Raw genomic sequence first — 25,947 nt, forward strand, 5'->3', positions numbered from 1 at the left:
TAAAGTAAATATGCCTGGAAATATTCCAACTCCTACAGAAAATAGCAAGGAAGAGGTAAGAATAGAATCTGCTATGTTTAATTAAAAGTCATGTAATATACCTGTGGAAATTGGTTCAAACTCCTTTTTTAAATTGGCTGTAGGTTATTTCATTGTTGTGTGGTAGTAGTGCAGTGGTGGTGAACCTTTGGCACTCCAGATGTTATGGACTACAATTCCCATCAGCCATGCTGGAAGGGTCTGATGGGAATTGTAGTCCATAACATCTGGAGTGCCAAAGGTTCGCCACCACGGTAGTAGAGGGTGAGGCACAGAGAGTGAAAGTTACCTGCGTGTGAGGGGGGGGGGGGATGGTCACTGTCCTCAACCACAGGCTGGCAGACCATCTTCGTTTTACAGGCCCTACGGAACTGAGCCAGGTCCTGCTGTGGCCCAGACCTCACTAGACACCAGCATACATTAGACAGAGAATTCCACCGGGCTGGGACCAGAGCCCAAAACTCCTTGCCCCTGGTTGAGGACAGCAAAATAAACCTCATAAAGTTAAGCTTAACCAGAATCTTAAACTGCAGATTAAACAGAGTCCAGTTTCTACCTTACACTATTGTGACTTGTCTGCTCCTACTATATAATTTTGGCACTGTTAAAAGTGTCATGGGTGATATATAAGACTAGCGGGCCTGGCCACGCATTGCTGTGGCAATTGTCCTTCTCATCAACAGTCCGCAACCCACAGAGATGTCCATGCAGGTCCAGTGATCCCCAGCATAACCTTTTGGGAACCCCACCTAACGTCTCACACGGCAAAGTGTGTATGTGTTTCACTTCCACTTGTATTACCTAACAGTGTTACCTATTTACTGTTTCCAATGCTCATCTCTGCCCATCTGCACAAACATCCAAAGCCCTCAGGCCACAGACAGACAGGCTGCACAAACATTCTAAGGGTGACAGTTAAACAGAGCCAGCTTCATGGCCTGGTGCGCCAGGAAAAAGACATTTTACCTGGCCCAGGTATGGACTTTCGGCGAGTTGAAGGTCCGATTACCTGCCCGCAACAGGGAGGGACGTCCTGTGAAAATTTGGGGGCAATCCATCCAGCAGCTTCTGAGGAAGACCATCAGGGACAAACACACTGTTAGATTTTTATATATATAGAAGAAGATATAGTAGAATATTGTGTTTTAAATGGGAAGAGTTTTATCAGAAATGATTTTCTTATATGATGTCTGTGTTTGAAATTTGTAAATTATTATGTGATTGTTGTTGGAAGCTGCCCTGAAGCTGCTGGATGTAGGCTTCAAAAAGAGGTGGAACTGTGAGGATTCAGTCAATGTTGCCAGGGCTGGCTCTTGATTTAAGAAGGAGGAGCTAATGTTGCATTGGTCCTGGTCCTTTGCAATAAGTGTCAGCATTTCTTTGTTTTGTAAAACAACGTAAAATAACTATTCTTTTAATCCCACCTCCATTAAGCATATAGATTAGGATCTTGAGTTGTTTGGGAAGAAGACTGTGGGAACTCCTCTCCTAATGAGCTGGGACTTTTCTGGCCTGAAGTTCATCTTATTCATGCAGACAATTTTGCTAATATTAGTGGATGCGCATAACTGGCTTCCAATGTAACATTGTTACATTGTAACATGAGCTTCCTGTCCCTGCAATACATTTTTAATATAACAGTAAACAAACATTAAGAGGGTTTTAATCTGTTGTAAAATTGCAAAATAAGATCTCGCTGTGTTTAGTAAATTGCTCTTAATTCCTGCATGTCAATTCAAGTTTGGATATATTTGAAGGTATATAGTCTGTATTTTATCCCATTCCTTAGCCCAGGGGTCTGCAACCTGCAGCTCTCCAGATGTTCATGGCCAATTGGCCATGCTGGCAGGGGCTGATGGGAATCATAGTCCATGAACATCTGGAGAGCCGCTGGTTGCAGACCCCTGCCTAAGCCAGTCTTGGTTCCCAGTGTAGGGCAATAAAAAACTGATGGGATTGACATTAAGATTCAGCTGACCTACAGCCAGGCATAGTCCTCCTTTTGATCTTCTTGCCCCCAAAACATACATGTCTTACCGAACAGTTTTCTTAAATTAGTCATGAAATCACTTAACTGATACTTAACCCTGTACACTTTGGGAAGATTTTTTGTCCAGATTTCTTGTAAGAGGTTTGTAATTACAACTTTTTTCCTTCATATTTAGGGTAGTAGCTCTTCTGAAAAATCCAAATCGTTAGGATCATCACGTTCTAAAAGGTTAGTGTGGTGTACTGCTTTACTGCTTGAATTACCTGTCTGAGTCAGGAGGGTACAGGTATCTTTCTTGTTAGATCCATGACAGCTATTCAGTAAATCACAAATCATGGGAAGACTATATGTGGCTTAAGGTTCAAGGTGTCTGCTTGTTAAAGCAATATTATAAAGTTATAAAAAATCCTTTTTTTCTGTTTTGCTGCTCATGCAGGAAACCTACAGTTGTAACAAAATATGTTGGCTCGGATGATGAACAAGTCTTAGATGAAACTATGAATCAAGATGTTTCCAATGAAAACTCAGAAAATGATGTTGATATGAAAAGCTTGCCTAAAGGTAGGAGAATTATTGAAAAATTGCATACTTCCAAATTTCTTTGTTTTTGTTCTAGCTCAGACACTTTAATATAAGTGCATTCATAAAAATAATGGCATCATAAACATTGTGCCTATTAAAATATATTCTGATGTCTCTTTGGAGACAGAGAAAAATAACAGTTTTATCCAGGTGCTTCCTCAAGAAGGGAAAAGGGGTTATAATGTGAAACACATAAGGATGAAAGAAATCATTTTATACAAATGCAGGTTGTGTTCTGACCTGACTGCCATCTTCAGGATAGTGGTTTCTGTCCTCAGGTTTTGGTGGTGGTTTATCAACTGCTAAATGATCCCATACTCTTTGTATCCATTTTTACAGATGAGTATTGTTTCCTTTTTCAATGTGCTGCAGATGTTGAGAGAGGGACTCAACATTTGCTGAGCAGGGCCTGATTTTTCTTCTGGGAACTAATCCAGGGTCTTCCGGTACTTTGTACCTTGTGATGCATTCTATGTGTTGAAGTCTTAATCCCTCTAGACCACCAGATGTGAAAGAATTTACCCTCTGTACAACAGTCCTTCTAGCATGAACTTGTTAGTGAGTGAACACCGTTTCATTTGGGCATGAGCTGCTGTGAGCAATTTGTTCTGAATTTGCTTTCTTTAACATAAATGTGCCTTTCATTTCAGAGTGCCATATTTTATCCCTGATAGTTCCCAAACCTTTGTGTGATTTTGTTGAAATGTCAGCTTTGTATGATATTGTCCTGTTACGTATGGCATTAAAAATTCTTTTGAACTTAGTCTTACAAATTGAAAATTTGTAACCAAGAGAACTAGGCATGCTGTTGTAGCCAGCCATTTCTTTGCAGTGAAGGTGGAGGGAGACATGAATCACTCCAACTTTGCCAGAGGGCAAGGATCTGTCCAGATGCAATTAGTGCCAAACTGTAGATGCTCACTTTGGCAGCTGTCATGCAAATAGGTTGCCCACCTGGGCCATTATAGCACAGTCAGGGATGATTGCTTTGGTGGTTAGTGGGAAGGGATGCCTATTGTTAGTGCTTCCGGATTCGGTGTAAGAGAGCCCGACTTGGCCCTGCCAAACCTATAGGCTTGGAAGAAACATCTTGTGGCTAAAGATCTGGGTAGAGAGGACAACTTAGTTCTGAAGGGGAAGCAGCAAGTACATCCCCATATGCACATACACCCCTCTTCAGTAGCGAACAACCCCATGAGAGCCCATGGAAGACAGACGTTGTCTTCCTGTGGCCCTTCTTTCACTTGTAATAACTTCCTGAATGATGTACTTGACTCACTAGTATATACCATTAAGTCTGATCCAGAAAAAGGGGGGGGGGGTGTACAGTGACAACCTCCTCTCCACTCAACCCAGTGGGCCCATTGTCCTGTGTCTGTCCTGTATCGTTCCTCCTCGATACAGTGCCGCAAGGATTCTTTAGAGAGAGGCACCCAGGGACCCTGAAAAGAATGGTGGTGATTCTCAGTTATTTCAGCCCCATGCATATTTCCAGACCTAAAGAACTGGAGGCCATGTTTCTTCGCCCCCTTGGGTTTTTCACAACAGTAATCAAGGAAGGGTGGATCATCTTGACCAGCAAGCGGCTTGTTGGGGAACTACAACCTTCTTCCCTTCTTCCAGAAGCCTTTGGTCAGTTTCTCTGAAAGATGGCAGAGGCTATCTAGAGATAACATTGGTAGAAAACAAAGGAGATTGCTCCCTTCATGTTGCGTAAATCAATAGCATTCTCACTTAGGTACTCAGCTGCTACTTTCCTTGCAGCAATAGACTTTTCCAGGAGTATTGTGATGTTGACAATCGCTTTTCCTGATTACAGCTAGAATGAGTGGCTGTGTTCATATTGGATGCCAGTCTGGGCTTGAAAAAGCTGTCTGCATGAGCCATGACATCTGCCATATCAGCATGGAGAAAATTTTGGCTAAAGAATTAGATAGTTGCAATCTCCAGATCTGGTGCCTGTTTTTTTTTTACAGCGTGAATAAAAAAATAAAATCACCCCCTAATCAGGCCTGTTGTTGTACAGCCTCCCACTTAAAGCAGGTTTCAGAGTGCAAATCCACTGGTTGCTTAGTTTTATTTTCATTTTTTAAATTTATGGTTATAGTCTGCCTTTCTCACTGGGACTCCAGGTGGATTACACAGAGTGAATCAGTACAATCAATAGGATGGGACATTCAGTAAGTGAAACGTGATTTGAGTTGTGGAACCAACTAGAAACCTAAAGAACAAAAGTTATTCAAAGCAAAAGTGCTAACACAACACATTAAATGATGCAGAATTACATAGCAGGATATAGTCTACAGCAGGCCATGTGGGGCTTGAGTTTCTGTGTTTGGAAAAAATACACAGGGCATACATAACTTTACTATATGGAATGTGCTTCTCTCCTTCAAGTACCTATAGCAGGGGTAGGGAACCTGCGGCTCTCCAGATGTTCAGGAACTACAATTCCCATCAGCCCCTACCAGCATGGCCAATTGTAGTTCCTGAACATCTGGAGAGCCGCAGGTTCCCTACCCCTGGTCTACAGCATACTATAAAGAGTAGTGTAGATTAAAGTCCCTAATAAGTTTGTGAAGAATTTTCTACAATATTCCCCTGTTGCTTGCATAGGAAAACCTTCTTGAATAATTCAGGTTTGCATTGTTTGTGGAAAGCCGGGAAAGTGGGAGCCTTCCATAGACTGACCAATCAACAAGGTGGGCCCATAATGGGCAAGGCAATGGTTGATTACCTGAAAACCCTGTTCAAATGAGTGAAACTGTCATGGCAGAGCATAAAGGGAGAGGCGCAGTGGTGGGATTCAGGAGCTTTGCACCACTTCGGCAGAACCGGTTGTTAAAATGGTGCTTTTAAACAACCAGTTGTTAGATAATTTAAATCCCACCACCAGAACTGGTTGTTAAATTATTTGAATTCCACCACTGGGTAGGTGGTCTTGCAGATTTGAAAGTTTATGGCTGTAAAGGGCTTTGTTTGTGAAAACCAGTTTCTTAAATTGAGTCCAGTATCTGATAGGCTGCCAGTGGAGTGCCTGTAGGATTTGTTATTGTGGTCTTCACAAGATTTTAGAAGCTAGGATAGGCAAGGATCCAGGCAAAAGTAGTGACCTTCACAGTTCTCAGGAGTTTGTCATCATGTATCATGGGGGGAACTCAGTCAAAGCTGCCCATAAATAGAACAAATGGTGTATTAGGTTATTTTTCCAGTGGACTGACGTTACAGTCAGCATCCAAATCAGAACTTATTCTTGATATTATATCAGCAGAAAATACTTTGCGATGGTATCACAACTAATTGTCTGGTCCTGATACAACGAGGGTTCATTGTTAGGAGTCAGCAGATGTCATGTTACCTTAAGTAACTGAGATGGTTGTGAACTAGCTGATGCAGTAGTCATGTTTCTTAGTTGCCATCACCAATGCTTCATAGATCTTACACCAGCAGTTCTCAACCTGTGGGTCACAACCCCTTTGGGGGTCGAACGACCCTTTCACAGGGGTCGCCTAAGACTTTCTGCATCAGTGTTCTCCATCTGTAAAATTGATAAATATTAGGGTTGGGGGTCACCACAACATGAGAAACTGTATTAAAGGGTTGCGGCATTAGGAAGGCTGAGAACCACTGTCTTACACTGAGTTGTATAACATGATGTGTCAGATTCGGTAAAACTTCTCCATCCTTTTGAAATCACCCGGCTGCATCATAAGCCATGGGCCTGGTTTTCATCCCAAGGGTGGGAGAGGTCATCGAGGGGCGTGTTAATTGATGGCTTCAAGGAGCTCCATATACCACACTGCTGTTGCAACCTCAACAGAGGACATGTTTGGAATGAGTTGTCCTTATGCCTAGAAATGACCTCTTACTTCCCCAGAGGCTTTAGCCAGCTTCTTGAGTGAATACAGTGCTGTGGGTCAGACAAGTTCACAAGCGGTGTCCTTGGTGTATTTGTCACCAGACAGGTTCTGATGGGCACATGACATCAGAGGGTCAGCCATGTCTGGGAACAGTGTCCTTCCATCATGTTGGTTTGGGGTACATTCACTCCTCTGCACAGATTCCATCAGGTTTCTGTAAGATGGCCATTATTGATCCCCAATCTCCATTGTAGCACATTTGTTCATCCTTCAAAAACAGAGGCAGCTGAGCCCATTTCATCGCGTCAAAGATGCTGTAACATCCACTCCAATTTCTTTAAGGGTCCCAGGAGTAATGGGGATTGGGAAGCCCCCCCAGAATCTAAAGTTTCTGAGCAAGGTATTGGTATTCAAGCTATTTATATGAAGACTCTACTCACGAGGCAAATCTGTTCCAGCCCTGGTTTGGCCCCATGTGTCTTGAAAGATAGTGCCAACATTTGTAGTCATTTTCTCGGTTGGGGCAGTTATGTTCATTCCTAGTGTGGTCATCTCCTATCAGGATTGTCACTCAATCAGAGCATGGCAGGATCTCTGGGCCACTAACTGTGGTCTCACTGGCTGCAGGTTCCGCATTTGAAGACTCAGCAAGACTTGTCACAGCTTGTGAGGGAGGCACTTCCTGTCAGCGTTGATGTTAGCAGCTGTCCACACCATTCCTGCGCAAGGACTCATTCTCACCAAGTCCAGGGGATCTGGCTGCTTCCGTTATTGCTCTCCGCTATCATCTCAGTGTCTGTGACATGACAAGTTTAATAACATCCATATTGGCAAATAGTGAAGGACCTTCTCTGTCTGGGCACAGGCAGACCTGCGAATCAGCACCGATGTCTGTGGGTCGTGAGTCCACTGAGGGGTTCATGTTCAAGGGACATGGAGCCTCGTGGAAACTTCAGGAGGTCTCAGTCCTTTTGAACCCCACATCCTCTGACTAGCACTGGTCCACCTCCAAGGAACAATCTGAGGTGTGTATCAGTCTTCAGTGAAGCATCAAATTCAGAAGATTACAGATGTTAGATGAATGAGACAGAAAGGAATCTATGATTCGTCTGATACAGTCTAAAACTTTAAAAACTGGACTACAAATGCAAGTGCCTCCAGAGGGACCAATTAGTAATCACCCTGACTTTAAAATAGCCAGGTAAACTGGCAATTTTAGTATGTGGGACAAACATGGCCTGACTATATCAATACATTTTTTAGGGATAACACAGTAGGTGGTATCTTCTGGGACTACCATGGATAACTGCAGGCTAGCCTGATCTTGGTAGCTAAGCTGGGTCAGTACTTGGATAGGAGACCATCAAGGAAACCCAGGGTCGCTACGCAGAGGCAGACTGGCAAACCACCTCTGAATGACTCATGCCTCGAAAGCCCTATGGGGTTGCCATAAGTTGTAACTTGACAGCAGAATTTTTTTTGATGTAGTAAAAGAATAATGTAGCCCAGAGGATGATTCTATGTACCAGTATATGCAGATAAGCTTTATACAGCTTCTAGACCAGAGGTTTATTTGTATAGAGAGCCAGCATAGTATAGGGGTTAAGAGTGAGTAACTTTAATCTGGAGAACTGGGTTTGATTCCCCTCTCCTCCACATGAGCAGCAGACTCTTATCTGGTGAACTTGATTTGTTTCCCTGCTCCTGCACATGAAGCCTGCTGGGTGACCTTCGGCTAGTGACAGTTCTCTTTTTCAGACCCACCTGCCTCACAAGGGTCTGTTGGGGGGAGAGGAAGGGAAGGAGTTTGTAAGCTTCTTTGAGACTCCCTTACTTACAAGCGAGAAAAGTGAGGTGGAAATCCAAACTTCTCTTCTTCTGGGAAGAAAGGCTGTGGAATGCTCAAGAAGTTTGAAGAAATCTTTAAAATCAATTAACACAACAGAATTTAATGAAAAAATTCTGTGGGGCCTTTATGGCAGCAGGGCACATCATCATTAATTTAAATTGAAAAATGGGATAGATTCATTTTGCCAGTTTATCAACACATGAATTGTACAAGTTGCTTGAAGTAATGTTGGGATTAAAAGTAATAGAATTAAGCCACTACATATAGTAATACTGGCAGATAGGGATGGATGATCAGATCCTTATTATTGAAAGTTAAAGGTGAAACAATGCAACTGTCTTCTTATATATCTGATGAAACTGGGTGTCCAAGTGTATGGAGGTAAAATATTTGATGGTATCAGTAAGATTTTTAGTAAACAAATCAGTAAAGATCCAAGTTTTGCTGTTTTCGGGGTCTTATCTATACTAGTACCATGTGCCTTCAAAATATTAATGCTTAATATGCTGGCAGCAGCTAGAATCTTCATTTCTTAATCCTGGGAAAAAAAAGACTCTTCCAGACTGGCATGAATGACTAAGGACAATATGGTGCATAAGGTTACTAAATAATATAGCAGCCATTAATTATCTACAAGACGAGAATTTCTCCAGGCAGGAAGTCTTCCTAGCAAAGTGGCATGCATATGTAAATTATTGGAATCAGGTTTATTGATTAATGTATTGCAGAGTTTGTAGGTTATGTACTTTTTTCATCTGTCCTCAATGAATATAATAATTGGAAGTATTTATGTAATCAGTACTTTAGGAAGAAGTATCTTGATCTGATTGTAGGGTTTTTTTTACCATCTGTTCAATATTTTCAGATTTAATAATAGTAAAGCCTTTTGGTCAGTTGTTCCTGGTGCTTTGAATAATAATTTTTTTCACCTGAACCCAACATCTGCCTTCAAATTTGGGTTGATTATTATTCTATTTAACACTTCTACCAACTATTTGACTAATTCAGATGATATAATTCCAGCAAATGTTCCTAGATGGCCTCAGGTTAAGTTTGAGAATTTTTTTTAAAAAAAACTAATATTAGATTGAAAAGCAGGTAAGGCCACAAGATGCTCTCTCTGCTGAAGGTTTTTTTTTAAATCAATTGGTGGACTTTTCCTTTGGCCATTCATTCTTATAGATCGATACAGGATTGTTTCAAACTCCCGGCTGAATCCGGTTATCATTCCTGTATACAAAAATGGTGATCCTGGCAGTTAGTCTTTTGTCCATAATCAATAAACTTTATGCCAAACATCTTGAGCATCACCTAATGGACTGGATCCACTCTTTCAGTATTTATTGCTTTGGAACAAATTGGTTTTTGAAAGGGTGAATCCATTGTAGATCACTGCTTATCTCTTACTTTTTTAGCAGAAAAGTATATGAATACTAGTAGAAATAAGCTCAGTGCAGCCTTTATAAACTTAATGTAAAGCTGCGGTTCGAGCTTGGAGACGTTCTCGCCGGAGGTTTTGGCTGAACTCCTGGAAAGGGGAATTTGCTGTTTTGGGTTATCTCTTCACTTGTTTGCTTTGTGTGAAACACTGTCTGATTCCAGTGAACTGTGTGAAATCTTCCTTGTTTATATTCTTTTGGCGGGAGCCTGTCTGATGCCCTGTATAAGCGGGTGTTTGAGATCTGGGTGTCAGTTCTTGCATTGCCTGTTCCAGACTAAGAATGCCAGCTCAATAAAGAACTTTACACAGTTGCTTTTGACTGTACTGGTTCGTTACATTATGTGAGAACTCATCATTCAGCGTACCTTTTGAATGCTACAAAAAGTTACCTGATGTCTCGCCATGGGTTATTACCTTCAGATCCAGATAAATTGGAGTTCAGGGGTCCATTCAACTCCGAATATGAGACTAGGACAGAGATCCCCAAAGAGGGTCCTGTCACATCTCCCCCTGACTCTACCACCCCAGAGGATTCTGATGTGGGAACAGAACCTCTGTCTCTGGTAGTCCTCTCCCGACCTCACCTCAGCCGGAGCATGGCTTTTCTCCAGTTGCAAGAGCAGGTCGAACAGGCTACCTTGAAGGCTACGCGCCGCACCGTATCAACAGGTTGCCTCGCCTTGCATCGAGAACATGTTGATGCCAGTGGTGGGGTAGCCATGGATCGTGCCCCTGTAGAGACGCATATCACAACGCGTCGCAGTATGGATTACAAACCGGTCATGAAAATCGTGACTGAAGAGATTGGAATGTCAACCATCCACAGGAATCGATGGAAAGATTCCTGGATTGCTACTTTGACAACCCAGCCGTTACTGGTTACTGGCAAAGTACAGGGGGCCGACCTAAAACCACGCAGCGGGAGCTCCCTCGCAGGAGTTCCTCAGACTCGGATCCCTCCCCCCGAGGTGCCCAAGCCGGCCTGCCAGCAGCGGAGGAAGATGACGAGTGCTTGGTGAACCTGGAGGCTTCACACCCTGAATTTGTACCTGAGGAAATCGGAAGTGAGGATGTTCCAGCTGAGCCTCCCAACCCTCCGGGGGCTAGTTCCTCTCACCATGGAGATGTGGAGGATCCAGGCTGGGTGTCACCTGTTGAGGATTTTGACGCATACACCCTTCACGCTCAACATGAAGCCCTGGAAAGAGCCAAGTGTGAATGGCAGCAGGCCCGGGAAGCCTTGATTGATGACCGTGTGCATCAGCGGATCCAACTGCGTCAAGAACTCGATCGGGAAAGGGAAGCCCTCTATCTCCAACTCCAAACGGATCGGGAACAGCAGGAACGTGACTTGTTGCAGGTGGCGGAACAGTCCAAGCAGGAACTCCTCCGGGAAGTGCAGCAACTATGGGCCCTCCATCTACAGCGCACTGAAAGCTCCTCGGCACAAAATGCTGAACGCGTTCAAATCCAACGTGAATGGGCCGCTTTAGAAAAACGAGCTGCCCTCCTCCGTAAAGAACGAGAGATGGTCGATATGGAAGCACAAGAACGGGTAGCGGCGGCAGATCTCCAATGAGAACTCACCATCCAGGCACCGCTAAGATTGGGCCATAGGTCGCAACCTGCCGCTCAATCACCTGTACAACTACCCGGAGAAGTACGGCGCACAACAGCCCAGCCTAGACGTCCATCCCAACCTCCACCACTGCCTCCAGCGCCTCCGGTTCCCATGGGTCGTGCATTCCCACGACCCTGCATCCCCGCCCGTTTCGATGGGACAGCGTCCAAACTACCCTACTTCATTTTGCAGTTAGATGCCCACATGCAAGAATATGATATGTATCTTTTGGAACGGGAGAAGGTGAAGGATATTGGCTTGGTCCTGGATGGGGAGGCTGCTGAATGGTTCGTGGAACTATTTGAACTGGAAGCTGATGAGTTGAATTCGGTAGCGGAATTGCTCCAAGGGCTTTGCTTTCGTTTCAAAGATAAAGACGTGGTGGAGAAGGCTCGAAGAACTTTGAAAACTATCAAGCAGGGTGGCCGCCCTTTCGCTGATTTTGCACGCCAATTTCGGGCCGTCACCAGCAAAATCCCTGACTGGCCTGACCACATGAAGTGTGAGTATTTTTATGAAGCTGTTGATCCCGAAATCCGACAATGGGCTGTCATGCACAATGAGCCTCGGACCATAGCAGAATGGATTGAGGTAGGGAGCATCATAGACGGCCGACTTAACCGTTCCAAAGGGGTGTCCGCCAAACCCCAAACAACCAAGCCAGCCGGGACAGCAATAAAAAAACCTACTGGAAGCGTTGCTGCACCAGAATCCATCTCCGACAGACGCCGCCGACTGGGTCTGTGTCTGTACTGCGGGGAACTGGGTCACATGGCTGCCAACTGCCCAAAGGAGACTAAAACCAGGTTGTAGGGCAACCTGAACTTTTTTTCTATTTTGACATAATCATCACCTTCCTGGACCAGAAGAGTGTGTGCATGTGGAGGAAAGTACTGGAATGGGCAAAAGAAGGGAAGAATGTGTGGATCCAAGGGATGTGTTGGTCTCTTTACCAGAATCCAGGAAGTGGACCATTGAAAGATGAAGGAATTTACGTGAAATGCATATCAATTTAAAAAACTAATTAAAAATCAGTTCCGCCAACCCCCCCCCCCTCCATTTTGCAGTGAAAGTCTATTTTGTGGGAGATGTCTGGCTATTGCAGATCACAACACCCTCTTTCTTTCGTGGGAAGTTCTCACTATGAGAAGATTCTTTCCTTATGTGGTGGGATTTAATCGACCAAGGAAACTTGCAGTTTTATTTATTTTTATTTAAATGTATAGACCGCCCAATCCCCAAGGGGCTCTGGGCAGTGCACAACATAATCTATGTACAGTATATAACAAGGGTCGCAATAGTGACCGTATATACTAAAATTCGTTAAATTCATTAAAACCATGTAAACAGCGGTCAAAACAATAACAATATTGGGTGGTCTCCTTGTGTATTACCAACTTTATTGGGTAGGTGGGAGAATGAAGACATGAGGCTGCTTTGGTTGCCATCTGCCGCACGTCTTCCACAACATTTAATTCCAGCCTTACATGAATCGGCCTGCTGAAGTGGCCTAGTTGAGCTCATTATTGACCTTCATTGAAGACTGAGGAAGGGATGGACAGAGGCAGGTTTTTCCCCCCTCTTTTACAGGTGCCATAAGACTTTGGCCAAAAGGAAGCAGGACTAATGGAGTTTGAATACCATGTTAGATACATATCTGGTTGACTCCTCAAGGGACAAAGCAGAGTTTTGTTACAGTATGCTTACACACTTTGAACATGTTTAAACATGATTCACTTTATAACCAGAAAACAAACTGAAATAGATGCATCAGATTTCTTATCTTTACTGCTTCCACGGGTTTTGTTAAAGTAAAAGAAAGATTTGATACTTGATTTCGAAAAGTAAGATTTTATATTTTTATTATTCTGAATAGCAATCTCGAAAGAGTTTTATTGCCAAAACAAATAAGTGTGATGAAGATTGTTAACTTTTGATGCATTCACCATGAAGAAAACTTTAGAGTCATCACCATTAACAATTGCTCTTGCTGATGGGTAGTCTTACGTGAATGCAGTTAGCTTTTAAATTTGCCTCCAAGGTGAAATGCCTCTCATTCTCTTGTGAAATATTGCTACTGTACCATGTTGAAAGCTTTTTTGGGCTTCAAGAAGTATCAGTATCATTTCATCTGCAATACAAGATGCAGTTTGGGTTGAGGAAAAAAATAAGAAAGAAAATCTGTTCTTAAAAGGCAGCACTATATTAACTTTAATAAACAAATAGCTGCACCCCAAAATCACTACAATGTATAAAACACACCATGTGCCGGTATAAAACAAAGAACCAAACACGTTTCAACGGTGTCTTTGTTAATGGTCCATTCTCACAAAATAACTCTGCCACATATTATAATTTAGTGAGTATTTATATTTATCGATTGAAAGTATTGCTGTTTGTTCATTAAATTGATGAATCTTTGCTTTTTGGAAGTAGATTATTTCCTCCACTTTTTTTTTTCAATTTTAGTAGTTTGCAGGTCTTCTCTTTTTCTGATAGAAAGTATCTAAGAAGGAAACATTTCTTAGGATTTTTTTTCTGGTTTTCCCACACATTCTATTTTTTGTGTGTGGAATATCTTGAAGGAATGTCCTTGGGGGAGAGGAAACTTTCCCTACCCCGAATTTTGTGCTGTTAAGAACCCTAGATTTGTGGTGGTGCCAACTTCATAATTAATCTGTATCCTTCCAGACTTTTGTCTGAAGAATAAAGTAATTTCCTAATACCATGCATTGATCGTTTCTGCATTAACACATATGAAAGCCCTGCTGAATTTGTGGCATTTCTTTTGATATTTTTCTGCATTTACAGCTAGACTTTTATTCTGGGGTTTCTGCATTTTTATTCATATTTGTGTCATCTTTTTAGGTACAGTAGTAGTACAGCCAGAGCCAGTGCTTAATGAAGACAAAGATGATTTTAAAGGACCTGAATTTAGAAACAGAAATACTTCTAGAATGAAACCTGAAATTCCAAAAAAACGTGGAGGTAAATGCAACATGCATCACGTTTTATGATATGCTTAAGTTCTATTATGGCTATTTTGTTTTTAGAAAGTGTACATTACTCATCTAGGTTTAGAATGTGGTTCTGTTACTCTGCTCACTGGGGAGAGAACCATTCATCTTCCAAACATATTGCTCTTTCTGCATTTCAGGGGAAGGGCGTATTTCTAAAACGCAGAATGGTGCAAAGTGTAGCTTGAGAAACTGTGTTTCATTATATAACCTTCAGGCAGGAAATCTGTTGGTAGTAGGTTTAGGTCAGAAACAAGAATGCACTTCTATCAAATTGTAATTGTGGAATTCAGTGCCACATGGCTTTTAGAATGGGATTAGACAAATTCAGTGAGGCATAGGTGCATCAATAGTTAACATGCTATGATAACTAAAAAGAATGTCAGTTTTTTAGAAATGTTAATGTGGCAGGCTGTTTTCTTAGTGAGTTTGTAACCTTCTCAGAGGAGCCTGACTTGCCACTGCTGGAAACAGAATTCTAAGCAAGGTGAATCGTTCTCTGAGGGCTGTTCTCACATTGTTATGTTGTGCATATGTTTGCAAATATCTGGAAGGTTTTTCAATCCATTGCCCTGCACCCCCCACCCCAACCAGTGGTACCTGTGCTGGATCAGACCATAAGAACATACCAAGCCAGCTGGATCAGACCAGAGTCCATCTAGTCCAGCTCTCTGCTACTCGCAGTGGCCCACCAGGTGCCTTTGGGAGCTCACATGCAGGATGTGAAAGCAATGGCCTTCTGCGGCTTTTGCTCCCGATCACCTGGGTCTGTTAAGGCATTTGCAATCTCAAAGAGGATCAAGATTGGTAGCCATAAATCGACTTCTCCTCCATAAATCTGTCCAAGCCCCTTTTAAACCATGTTCCGTGTTGTTTCACATTAACAAGATGCTCCCGGGAGGCCGACAAGTAAATGACAGAAGCCAACGCCTCTCCCTTTTGTCCCCTCCCCCCACATTGAGATTTAGCTGGTGAGCAAGACTGATAACCATGGATGAATGTGTTCTCCATGAACTTTTCTAATCTTTTAAAGCCAGCTAAACCAGTGAGCATCACCATATCTCACTGCAGCAAATTCAACACTCTTTGAGCAAAATCATACTACTTTTTGTCTGTTCTGACTCTACTGCCCATCAACGTAATTTGATGCCTGTAAGTTCCATATTAAGGGAAAGGGAGAATATTGTCTTCTCTCTCCTTCTCGTGCGTAATGTTAAAAACGTCTATTTTGATCATTTAGTTTCCCTTTTAAGCCTTTAGCTTTTAAAAAAATCTTATTTTTCTCATAGGGAAGGTGCTCCAACTCCTTGATTACTTTGGTTCCTCCTTTTGGTATCTTCTTCTTAGTGCTACAGTATTCTTCTCCTCCTACCATGTCCAGAACTGAGCATGATATCCCAGTTGTGTTGCATTGTATGTATAGGCAAAAGTATTGTAATACTGGCTGTGCGTCTTCAACCCCTTGCTTCACAGTCCCTAGCATAGCATTTGCTTTTTCACTGAGTGCTGTGTCCTGTGTCAGCATTTTCGTTGAGCTTTCTGCCACAATCCCAAGATCTCTTTCCTGCTACACCACCAACAATTTAGAGCCCACCAGAGTATATTTCAAAGTTAAGATTTTCTTCCCCAGTCTGCATCACGTTACTATTCAAGCTCATTTGCTGTGTAATTGGAGACAGCTTTTTGGAGCTCCAGCAATTCATTTTGTTTCTCGCCATACTGATTAATGTGGCTGTCATCTGCAAACCCCTCCCCTCCCCCCCTCTTCCCCCAGGATGGGTGGGTCACAATCAGATAACATGCCCCACTCTCTCCCCTCCTTTTCCGTAGGGTGGGTGAGTGGGCCTCGACCAGATGACGGCCTTCTTCCCCCTCGCTTCTCAACCCCTCTCCCCAGGGTGGGTGAGCCACGGCCAGTTCTCTGCTTACCACCAGTGCCAGAACTTTTGTGATAAGCAGGACTGGTTCTGGAAGCGACCCTTGTAGGACTCTACAGCTTGCTTACTTCTATCGTGAGAACTGTCCATTTGTTTCTGTTTCCTGTTTCCTGTCATTTAGCTAGTTTCTAATCTGTCTTAACAGTTTTCAGAAATATTGGTCCTTGTTCTCTTTTCACTCAACTTGCTAACTTACACCTGTTTTTCCAGTACTTGCGCTCCTTTCTAAAAATTTCCAAAAACCTGAAACGAATTTGACCACCTTAATCCTCCCACTCAGTTTCCTTTTTACTAAACTATTTTTGAAAGAGTTTTTTTCCTTGTGAAATTAAATCAGTTTGCGTTGACCTTTCTGGATACTAGTTGGTCCTGTTTGCATAATATTCAAAAAGCTATCAAAGCAACTCCGTTCCTGGTTTACCAGCAGAGCACTGCTCTAGTAATCTATCATAGCCAGGGGAGGGTAGAATTTGCAGTATACTCTCTGCATAATTTGCCATGCGTCGGATGCAGCTGTAGATGCAGGGGAGCAAGCCGTGAAAACTAAGTATCAGTAAATTGGTGGCCCTTCTGCTTCTCTCATTTGAAACATCCAGCCCCTTGAGAAGGCTCTACAGCAATGTATTCTTGGGTGAGTTCAGTCTTACAAGGTTTTAAAAAAACTTCTGCAAATGTAGGCAGCAATTCCACAGTCAGCTGAGCAAGCATAACTTTGAACGTGGCTGCTGAATAGAGTTTACTGAACCCTTGAAGCGTAAACATTCAGCAATTTAGGCCTTTTATTATGAAGCGCTTTCTTACTTGGGAACCTTAAACTATTTGTTTGCGAGTGGTGGAATATTTTTTCATTGAACATTCAGGTTATGAACTGTCCAAATAGGTTGCTGTGTGTGGGATCAAAGGACAAAGGAGAAGACAAAGGAACTCATAGCCATCTTCTCTAGTCTTTATAAAATGTTTATTAATGATGTAAAGTACCATTGCCTTTGCCAATATGTAAACTAAATTTGATAGAGAAGAAGCATTGTGTAGGGGGAAAAATTAATTATTCCTTTTTTTATTGCAGAGGAAGGGTTACATGGGATTGTGAGCTGTACGGCTTGTGGGCAGCAAGTAAACCATTTCCAAAGAGATTCCATCTACAGGCATCCCACGTTGAGGGTACTAATTTGCAAGGTAGGGGGCAGTGTTGAATATATGGTATCTTACCCACACTGACAGTTTGTGTTTCATTTTGGAACAAAATACTCCCCCCCCGCCCCGCCCCGTGACGAGCAGTCACCACAGCAGGTAACAGGTAGACCTCTTGCAGTGGCGTTCCTGAGGACATCCTTTAATTCATTTAAAATGTTTTTGTCCTGCCTTTTAACGTGGGATTGCCCCATCCTCCCCCACAAGGTGGCTTACATAATATCAACCCACGAAACACTGAAATAACCACTTTCTCGCATACAAGTGATGGGCATCTAAAGCACTCGGGGATACTGATGGTTGAGGAAAAACACGTACTCTGTTCATAAAACTAGCCCCGACCTGGATGGTCCAGGCTCGTCTGATCTTATCAGAAGCTAATCAGGGTACATTCCGGTTTGTGCTTGGATGGGAGACCACCAGGGAAATCCGGAGTTGCTATGTAGAGGCAAACAATGGCAAACCACTTCTGCCCGTCTCCTGCCTTGAAAACCTTGCAGGATCACCATAAGTCAGCTCTGATTTGATGGCACTTTCCACCTTTCCATTTATAACACTGAGTGGTCCAACCTCCACTGAGAAGAAAGTGTGCTGGGCAGGAATGTGTTCTGTGTTCCAACCTCCACTGAGTGGTCCAACCTCCACTGAGAAGAAAGTGTGCTGGGCAGTTCTGTGTTCAGGACACACGTACGCCTTGTTATTTCCTCTTCTTATCCCCATCATGCCCTGGCATTGTGTGGTTCTTTTCTCTGTGGCGACTGGATGGATTGTGGGGTTTCTTGCTAGGTTTCATTTGTTCAAATGGTCAGCTGTACTACCACTTCTTATACCCTGGTTTTTATAAGGCACAGGATAAACAGAAGCTAAGACAAAGCAGTAATAAGAACCAAAATTTAAAAGATTTGTTAAAGGAATCTTTCTGTGATTATTCATATTTATTGGGGATATTTAACTGCGCATTTGTTGTGCAGATTCATCTTATTTTGCTTTTTACTGTATTTTTATCATTACTAAGGCTCATTCCGCACATGCAGAATAATGCACTTTCAAACTGCTTTCAGTGCTCTTTAAAGCTGTGCGGAATAGCAAAATCCACTTGCAAACAGTTGTGAAAGTGGTTTGAAAATGCATTATTCTGCATGTGCGGAAGGGGCCAAAGAGAGGTGGCGGTTTTTATGCTAGTTCTCCCCAGTCGCTAGAATTTAACTCACCGCTTTCCCTTTCTCTAGCCTTCATCCCAAGCTAGCACTCGCCTTGTTCTCAAGTGTTCCTTCTGGTCCGCTTCTTCTCGGCCTGTTCTGTATTTTGAAGATAGCGGCACACCCATGAAGCTAGGGATTTCTTCTTGCTCAGGACTGCTCACTGAAAATGCTGGAACTTGGACACCAGAGTGCTGCATCTGGAAGGCTCCATGTCTTGCTCCAGCCTTTCTCTTCCTCTAGTTGCTTCCTGCCACACCACAGGGCCTTCCACTGTTGTTTGCTGTTCACATACTTTGTCCGACTCATTGATCAGGCTGAGGTTGACCATTTATTCTTCCTGCAGGAACCTTCATCCAATTAAATTCTGCTAAAGTTCAGGCCCTTATTTCATTGGTTCTAAGCTAAACACCAATGAAAATGTATTGTCGAAGGCTTTCACGGCCGGATTCAACTGGTTGTTGTGGGTTTTCTGGGCTGTGTGATCGTGGTCTGGTAGATCTTGTTCCTAACGTTTCGCCTGCATCTGTGTCTGGCTTCTTCAGAGATGTATCACAGAGAGGAGTCTTATACACTGTGTCCAGGTACACTGTCCAGATATACACTGGACACAGTGTATAACAGACTTCTCTCTGTGATACACCTCTGAAGATGCCAGACACAGATGCAGGCGAAACGTTAGGAACAAGATCTACCAGATCACAGCCACACAGCCTGGAAAACCCACAACAACCAGTGAAAATGTTCAGGTAGTTTGCAATTTAAACAGCAAGCTTGACCAACTGGAAGTGATGCAGTGTGAACTCTTCTGTCCCATATAAATATGAGGGACAGTCACTAAAAGCCTCAGAGAGAAATCAGTTCCCTTGGAAACCAACTACGGATCAGCTCCACTGTTTGGCAGGCTGCCTTGAGGCCTGCCTATTCTGTACCTTTACTTACTCTCACAGAAGTAATACCACTTCATAACTCTTACAGGTTCTTAATACATGCATTACCACTTTATTTCAAGCTATTTACAAGCACAAATATTTTGAAAACTTCACACTAAGGATTTTAACTCTTTGTCCACGTTGCATGCTCCCCACTACGCTCTCAACCTGTTACAACGCTTAGCATTTGTAACATTGTTCATTTTTCTGCTAGTTTTTTCATTGCATGGAGGCTGAGTATAATGGAAATGAGGGTCTGGCTTAACTAGTATTTGGTGAGGTTCTTAACTTGTTTTTATAAATAGAAAATAACATGGTGAATTTGGTGATGATACCTTTGTTAATTTCCCCCCCCCCCCCCCCCAGACTTGGAAATGAAATCGGTATCAAAAGGGAGGGAAGCTTGCTGTGTCCCTTGTCCTTCCATGATTATTCATAGGAGCTTGAGTTCAGTAGCAATATTTAATACATTACATTTTTTGTAATCTGGTAATGCAGCTAGAAGTTTCTGAAAGAAAACTCCTTTTCTTTACAGACTTGCTTTAAATATTATATGAGTGATGACATCAGCCGTGATTCAGATGGAATGGATGAACAGTGTCGGTAGGTATATGAAGATATTTAACTTAGACTAGTAGGAGTAATTTTGAGTGTGCTTCAACCAGTTTGGTGTTGTTTAAAAGAGAGGGCTAAGATCAAAAGAACCACATTAACTAGTTTTCAGCACCCAAAAATATTTTTTGGTTTTCCAAAAGCAACCCTGTCCCAAGAGAAACTGAACTAACTTTCAGAAGCAGTTTGTGATTCTGCCTGGTGTCTTGGTATTAAAGAATGAATGAAAGATGCACCTCCAGTAGCATTTTGGATTCTAATCTAAATTATTAATATGGCCTTCAGTCAATTAGGCATGCATCTTTGAGAAAGACTGAATGAAACATTCTGCGACTGTGGTATACAATCTTACAGTTTGTGTTTCATGGTAGTTAAATTAGATGCCCACCCCATTGTTGAATTGATCTTAAATTGAAATTTAACATGTAATAAGGCAGGCACCCCCAACCCTTTTGAGCTTGTGGTCACTTTTGGAATTCCAACCCCTGGTGGTTGGCACAGCCACAAAATGGATACTGCACAAGGTGGCATGGACCTGCTGGGGAAATTAACACCCAATTAAGCTTTTAACAGTAGGCCAAAATGAACCAGACTTAAGCCATTAATCCTTCTCATTAGGAAAGCTTGTTCATGCCATGTATGCTATAACATTCACCCAGATATAGTAAGACCCTGGGTGTTTAGCTTGTTCCAAACAACAGTTAACGAATTACCACATCAGAGCGCAGTGTTCTACTGAAAGGTCACGAATAAACAAGTGGAAATTACCAAAATTCAGGCACATAAGGGAAAACACAGGTTTTAAACTCTCAGCATAGCTAGGCAGGGCTTTTTAATGCAACTGTACACTTGTCTGTGTTGGTCTATAACAGTGGTGGTGAACCTATGGCACGGGTGCCAGAGGTGGCACTCAGAACCCTCTCTGTGGGCACGCACAAACAGAGTGCCCCCCCCCCCCCCCCGCACATCTAGGCTGGCCTGGGCCGCTGGGCTTGATTATTAGCATTAAAACTAAGACCTAGTTTTGGGGAAGCAGTGTAGGTAACCCTGTTAAGTGCTATTAAACTCCACTGATTTTCATGTGAAGAACTAAAGCGCGATCCTTTACCTTGGTTGCTTGGTTGCTGACAGTGGGGTTTGCTTCTGAATAAACCCTTCTAGGGTCGTGATTCACCCATTGGAAGAGTTGCACAGTTTCTTCAAAGCAAAGCCACTGACTACCACCAAGCTAACTCCTAAGTAATGCACGCCTCGGAGCCAACGGAAACCTCAGTATTCTGGTTAAATTGCCATGTTGGCACTTTGCGATAAATAAGTGGGTTTTGGGTTGCAATTTGGGCACTCGGTCTTGAAAAGGTTCGCCATCACTGGTCTATAATAATGCAAAGATAATTGTTAACCCATCAGCAGACTCTGGCTTGGGATCTCTGAGCTCAGATTCTCTCCTTGTATGTTATACACAATACATTTTAAAAGCTTCCTTTACTTGCTCGGAGTCCTTTTGACTACATTAGCCAGTTAATCTCCAAATTCCTGCTGTGTCGCAATTCCCCACAAACCCCACACACACAGGAAGCCCACATACTAGGACAGTGGTGGTGAACCTTTGGCACTCCAGATGTTATGGACTACCATTCCCATCAGCCCCTGCCAGCATGGCCATACCATACCACGGTACTAGGACAAAAAAAGCAATTTGGGCAAGGGGAGTGAGAGAGAGAATAAAATCAATACTCAGGTGGCAGCTGCCACTGAAATAATGTTATGTTAACCTGCACTGTCAATCAGAAGCCCTCCTGGTCAGGAGTCCCACCTGGCCCCACATACCTTTTAATCATACATACTGGGCACCAGGGAAGGTTTGGCAGGTGCTATGGGGCCCCTTAAGGGCCCATTAGGTGCACCCTTTAGTAAGGTATTTACACTATTTAGGTCATTTATGCTGAGTTTACTGGTAGAGTCATGAGAGAAACCATATTTAATTTGCATTTGGTCTGGTAAGAATTAATGTGCTGCACAGATGCAATAAAACTGAGGGATGGTTTTGAGCTTGAGACTTTTGGGGGCAAATGCACCATGACATATCACCTCAAGGGCATCTGTGCCAGAATTACAGTAATTTGTCTTTTTTTATCTGTAGAAAAAGAAAAAAAATACTTTTTGAATCACAATCTATTTACCTCTTAATAAGTTTAAAATGAAACGTTGTGATGAAATTGAAAATAGTTTGGGTTTTTTTTGTGTGTGTGTGTGTGTAACAAAACACTGTAAGAAATTCTCCATAATTTCAATTTCAGATGGTGTGCTGAAGGTGGAAACTTAATTTGCTGCGACTTTTGCCATAATGCCTTCTGCAAGAAGTGTATATTGCGCAACTTGGGCCGCAAGGAGCTGTCTGCCATCATGGATGAGAATAGCCAATGGCACTGCTATATTTGCCAGCCGGAGCCACTGCTGGACTTGGTTACCGCCTGTGATAGCGTGTTTGAAAACTTAGAACAATTATTGCAGCAAAATAAAAAGAGAATCAGAGTTGAGAACGAAAAAAGCAGAATGTATGACAATACGCTAAAATATTCCTCAAAGAAAAATAGCTGCAACGGAGAAGAAAAGAAACTAGGTCATTCATATTCCAGCGCTCTAACATATTCCTTCAAAGCATTAATGGTGCCAAAAGACTTGCTTAAAAAAACAAAAAAACTGGTTGAAACAACAACCAATATGAACACTAGCTTTGTAAATTTTTTGAAGGAAGCAAGTGAAAACTCTGAAATAAACTCAACAGTACACTTACGTCAGCTGAAGGCTTTTAAGTCTGTTTTGAGTGACATCAAAAAGTCTCACTTGGCATTAGAGGAAAATCTGACTCTGGAGATCCAAGCTCTAGATGCTAAAATCCGGCAAAGAAACACCAAAGAGAAAGAAACTGAAGTTAAAGTGGATAACAATGAAGTAAAGCAAACTGATGAAAAGGAACTCAAAGGGCATAAAATTGCACTGGAGATTAGTGAGCCTATGAATCAGAGTGTGCCCGTAACGGAACAAGCAGGTGGCAGGAAAGCTGGCTGCAAAGATAAAAAGTTGGGGAAAACAGAAGAGCTTCAGTATGAACCGCATAATGCTGAGGCAACAGATATGGACATTGTGTCTGTTCCCTCATCTGTTCCTGAAGATATTTTTGAATCTTGTATGGAAGCGCAGAAAGCCGCGGGTGCAGCAGACCAAGGGACAGCAAAGTCATTAATACAATCAACTAAAGACAGTAAGGGGGGGAAGAAGTCAATGCAGTCCACCAAAGTTACTAAAGAGTTGGTTGTGAAACTGACACCAGTTTCTCTTTCCAGTTCTCCTGTGAAAGCTGAAGATCTTGATGGGAAATCAGGAAAGAGTATTAAGAAAGAAAGTGGAAAAGAAAATTGTAGTAGCAGTTCTGAATGTTCACCAGAAAATGAAATAAGTTCTTTGGTAGAAGATCCCGATCTCAGGCGGTCTCCACGTGTAAAGACCACACCTCTGAGGCGACCAGCAGACATTAACACTTTAACTTCTAATTCGGAAGAGGACAGCAATGACGCTCACCATGGAAAACACAGAAGAAAATCCCCCAAATCTAAAAGTGATAAAGATAACCAGAGTTCTCCTGATACTACAGTTCACAGCCCTCAGTCTACCATACTTTCTGATTCAAAGAAACTAGACACCGTGGAACAAAGTTCTGATTCTGATGAGGTGCCTGCAGTCCTCCAAGAAGTGGCCATTATGAGCCATAGTTCCTCAGACGTTGACAGCAGCGGTGAAGTACCCAAAGACTTGTTGAATGACCTAAGGCGGAAACCAGCGAAAGACGATAAAGGAAAAAGGAAAAGAAAAAATTCTAGTTCTGGGTCAGATTTCAATGCCAAAAAAGGCAGGTCCAGTAAAATTTCTGCTAAAAAGAAGCGTGAAAACAACTCCGATTCTTCCAATTATGATTCTGAGGTAATGGAGGACGTAGGTAAAATTGAGTCAACAAAGAAAGCTATGAAAAAAGACCCAAAGGGAGAGAGTCACGAGTCCTCAGAAGAGGAACCAGATAAAAAAGGGAAAGCTCATTCACCGCAGCAGGAGGGTAGTTCATGCAATGAAGCTGATAATGATGAACTCTCCACGCTGGATGAAGGCCAACTAAGTAACTCTTCAGAAGAACCATCTTGTAAAGAGGAAAAGCGAGCAAAAAATGTCAAAGACAGCTCCTCCAAAAGCAAACAGGATGCCCCATCTGAAAAAGGAGGAGGTGAGATTTCAGAAGGCATAATCAAATCTTTGGCGAAGGAAGGGCTGGATCCATCTTCAGATGATACTGGGCAGTCTCCCAAGCAAGATCAAAGAAATGAATCTTCTGATGATGCCAGAAAGAAGTCTAAAAAAGTCACAAAAAAGAAGGAAAGTGTGACCCAGAGAGAAACCTCTGCAAAAGGGCAAACCGATTCCTCTTCTGAAGTGGACAAACCTTCTCTGGATAAAGACAGCTGCACTGCTTCAGGAAGTAACAGTAAGAAGCAAAGTTCTACTGAAGGGACAAGGCGCAACCTGAGAGAGAGGACAGCTAAGAAACTTCAGGGTAATTTTGCAGACGCAAAGAGGTCTGCCATGAAAGAATCGGCTGTTGACTCTTCAGAGGATGACGGCTTAAATAAAAATGGAAAAGATGCTAAAGAAAAGAAAAAAGCGAGTCCCAAAAGAAAAAATTCACCCAAAGTGACCAGTGACTTACTGTCATCTTCTGATGAAGACTTATCTGAGGACAAAAAGAAAAAAAAAAGAGGGGCATCCATCAAGGGAAAGAAAAAAAGTGGTCCTAAGGAGAGAGAGAGAACTAAGACTAAAAAACCAAAAGATGAACCCACCACCACGTCTTCCTCCTCGACTGAGGCTGAAAACGACATCAATTCAGCAGGAGAGGGAAGCAGCGATGAGCAGAAAATTAAACCAGTGACAGAAAGCTTGTTGGTGGCTACGAAAATAGGATTTTGTCAGTCTTCAGGTGTGCACAAGATTAAGTTTAAACTATGGTTATTGTTTGTTCATGCAGTGCAGTTCGTTTGGGTTGTCATCTAGAAAGTGTTATGGTGGCAAAAATAGGCCACAGAAGCACGGACTGTCCTGGAAAAAGATCGTTATGTAGTGCGTCACTTTTTTATTGGGTCTTGCAAACTTCAAGAGTGCAGTAGGAGCAGGGCAGGGAAAGTCTGTTGAATCTTGTTTCTTAAGGGAAGTAAGCTAACTATTCTCACCACATACTGCTAATGTCATTATGGCTAATGTCAAGTGGGTATTTCTCCTTGAATAATTTGGGGGGGGGGGGATTCAAATATATTTTACTATTTGAATGGTACAGAAGTGCAATACGTGGTCTGAAAGATCAACATGTTGTGTTAATTATTGGATTTTTAAACATTCCCATATCCACATGAATTACAGTTGGTGATATCTGACCCCAAAATAGGTTTGTTTGTTTATTATTTATTTATTTATTTATTGCATTTCTAGTCCACTCTCCCCTGTTACAACAGGCTCAGAGCAGTTTATAATATTTAATTTGCAATAAAATCAAGATAACAATGGCACCCTAAAATGAAATCCAGCAAAGGGGGGAGCGACCTGAAATGAAATAACAATACCTGTACAACCCTATGGG

The 25,947-nt window shown here is 42.5% G+C and overlaps 1 protein-coding gene across 2 annotated transcripts; it reads left to right on the plus strand.

Annotated features, from left to right (window-relative positions):
* On the plus strand, positions 1 to 25,947 carry LOC125442873 (transcriptional regulator ATRX-like). Of its 2 annotated transcripts, XM_048514643.1 has the most exons (7): positions 1 to 55; positions 2,205 to 2,257; positions 2,466 to 2,590; positions 14,251 to 14,370; positions 17,403 to 17,512; positions 20,194 to 20,261; positions 22,568 to 25,947. In XM_048514643.1, exons 1-7 carry the CDS (start codon positions 11 to 13, stop codon positions 25,365 to 25,367), a joined length of 3,321 nt encoding a protein of 1,106 aa, XP_048370600.1. In that variant the 5' UTR covers positions 1 to 10; the 3' UTR covers positions 25,368 to 25,947. The 2 variants fall into 2 exon arrangements, with proteins under 2 accessions (XP_048370600.1, XP_048370601.1); XM_048514644.1 differs by lacking the exon at positions 14,251 to 14,370.

Source organism: Sphaerodactylus townsendi, linkage group LG13, assembly GCF_021028975.2.
Source record: "Sphaerodactylus townsendi isolate TG3544 linkage group LG13, MPM_Stown_v2.3, whole genome shotgun sequence".
Classification (NCBI taxonomy): Eukaryota; Metazoa; Chordata; class Lepidosauria; order Squamata; family Sphaerodactylidae; genus Sphaerodactylus; species Sphaerodactylus townsendi.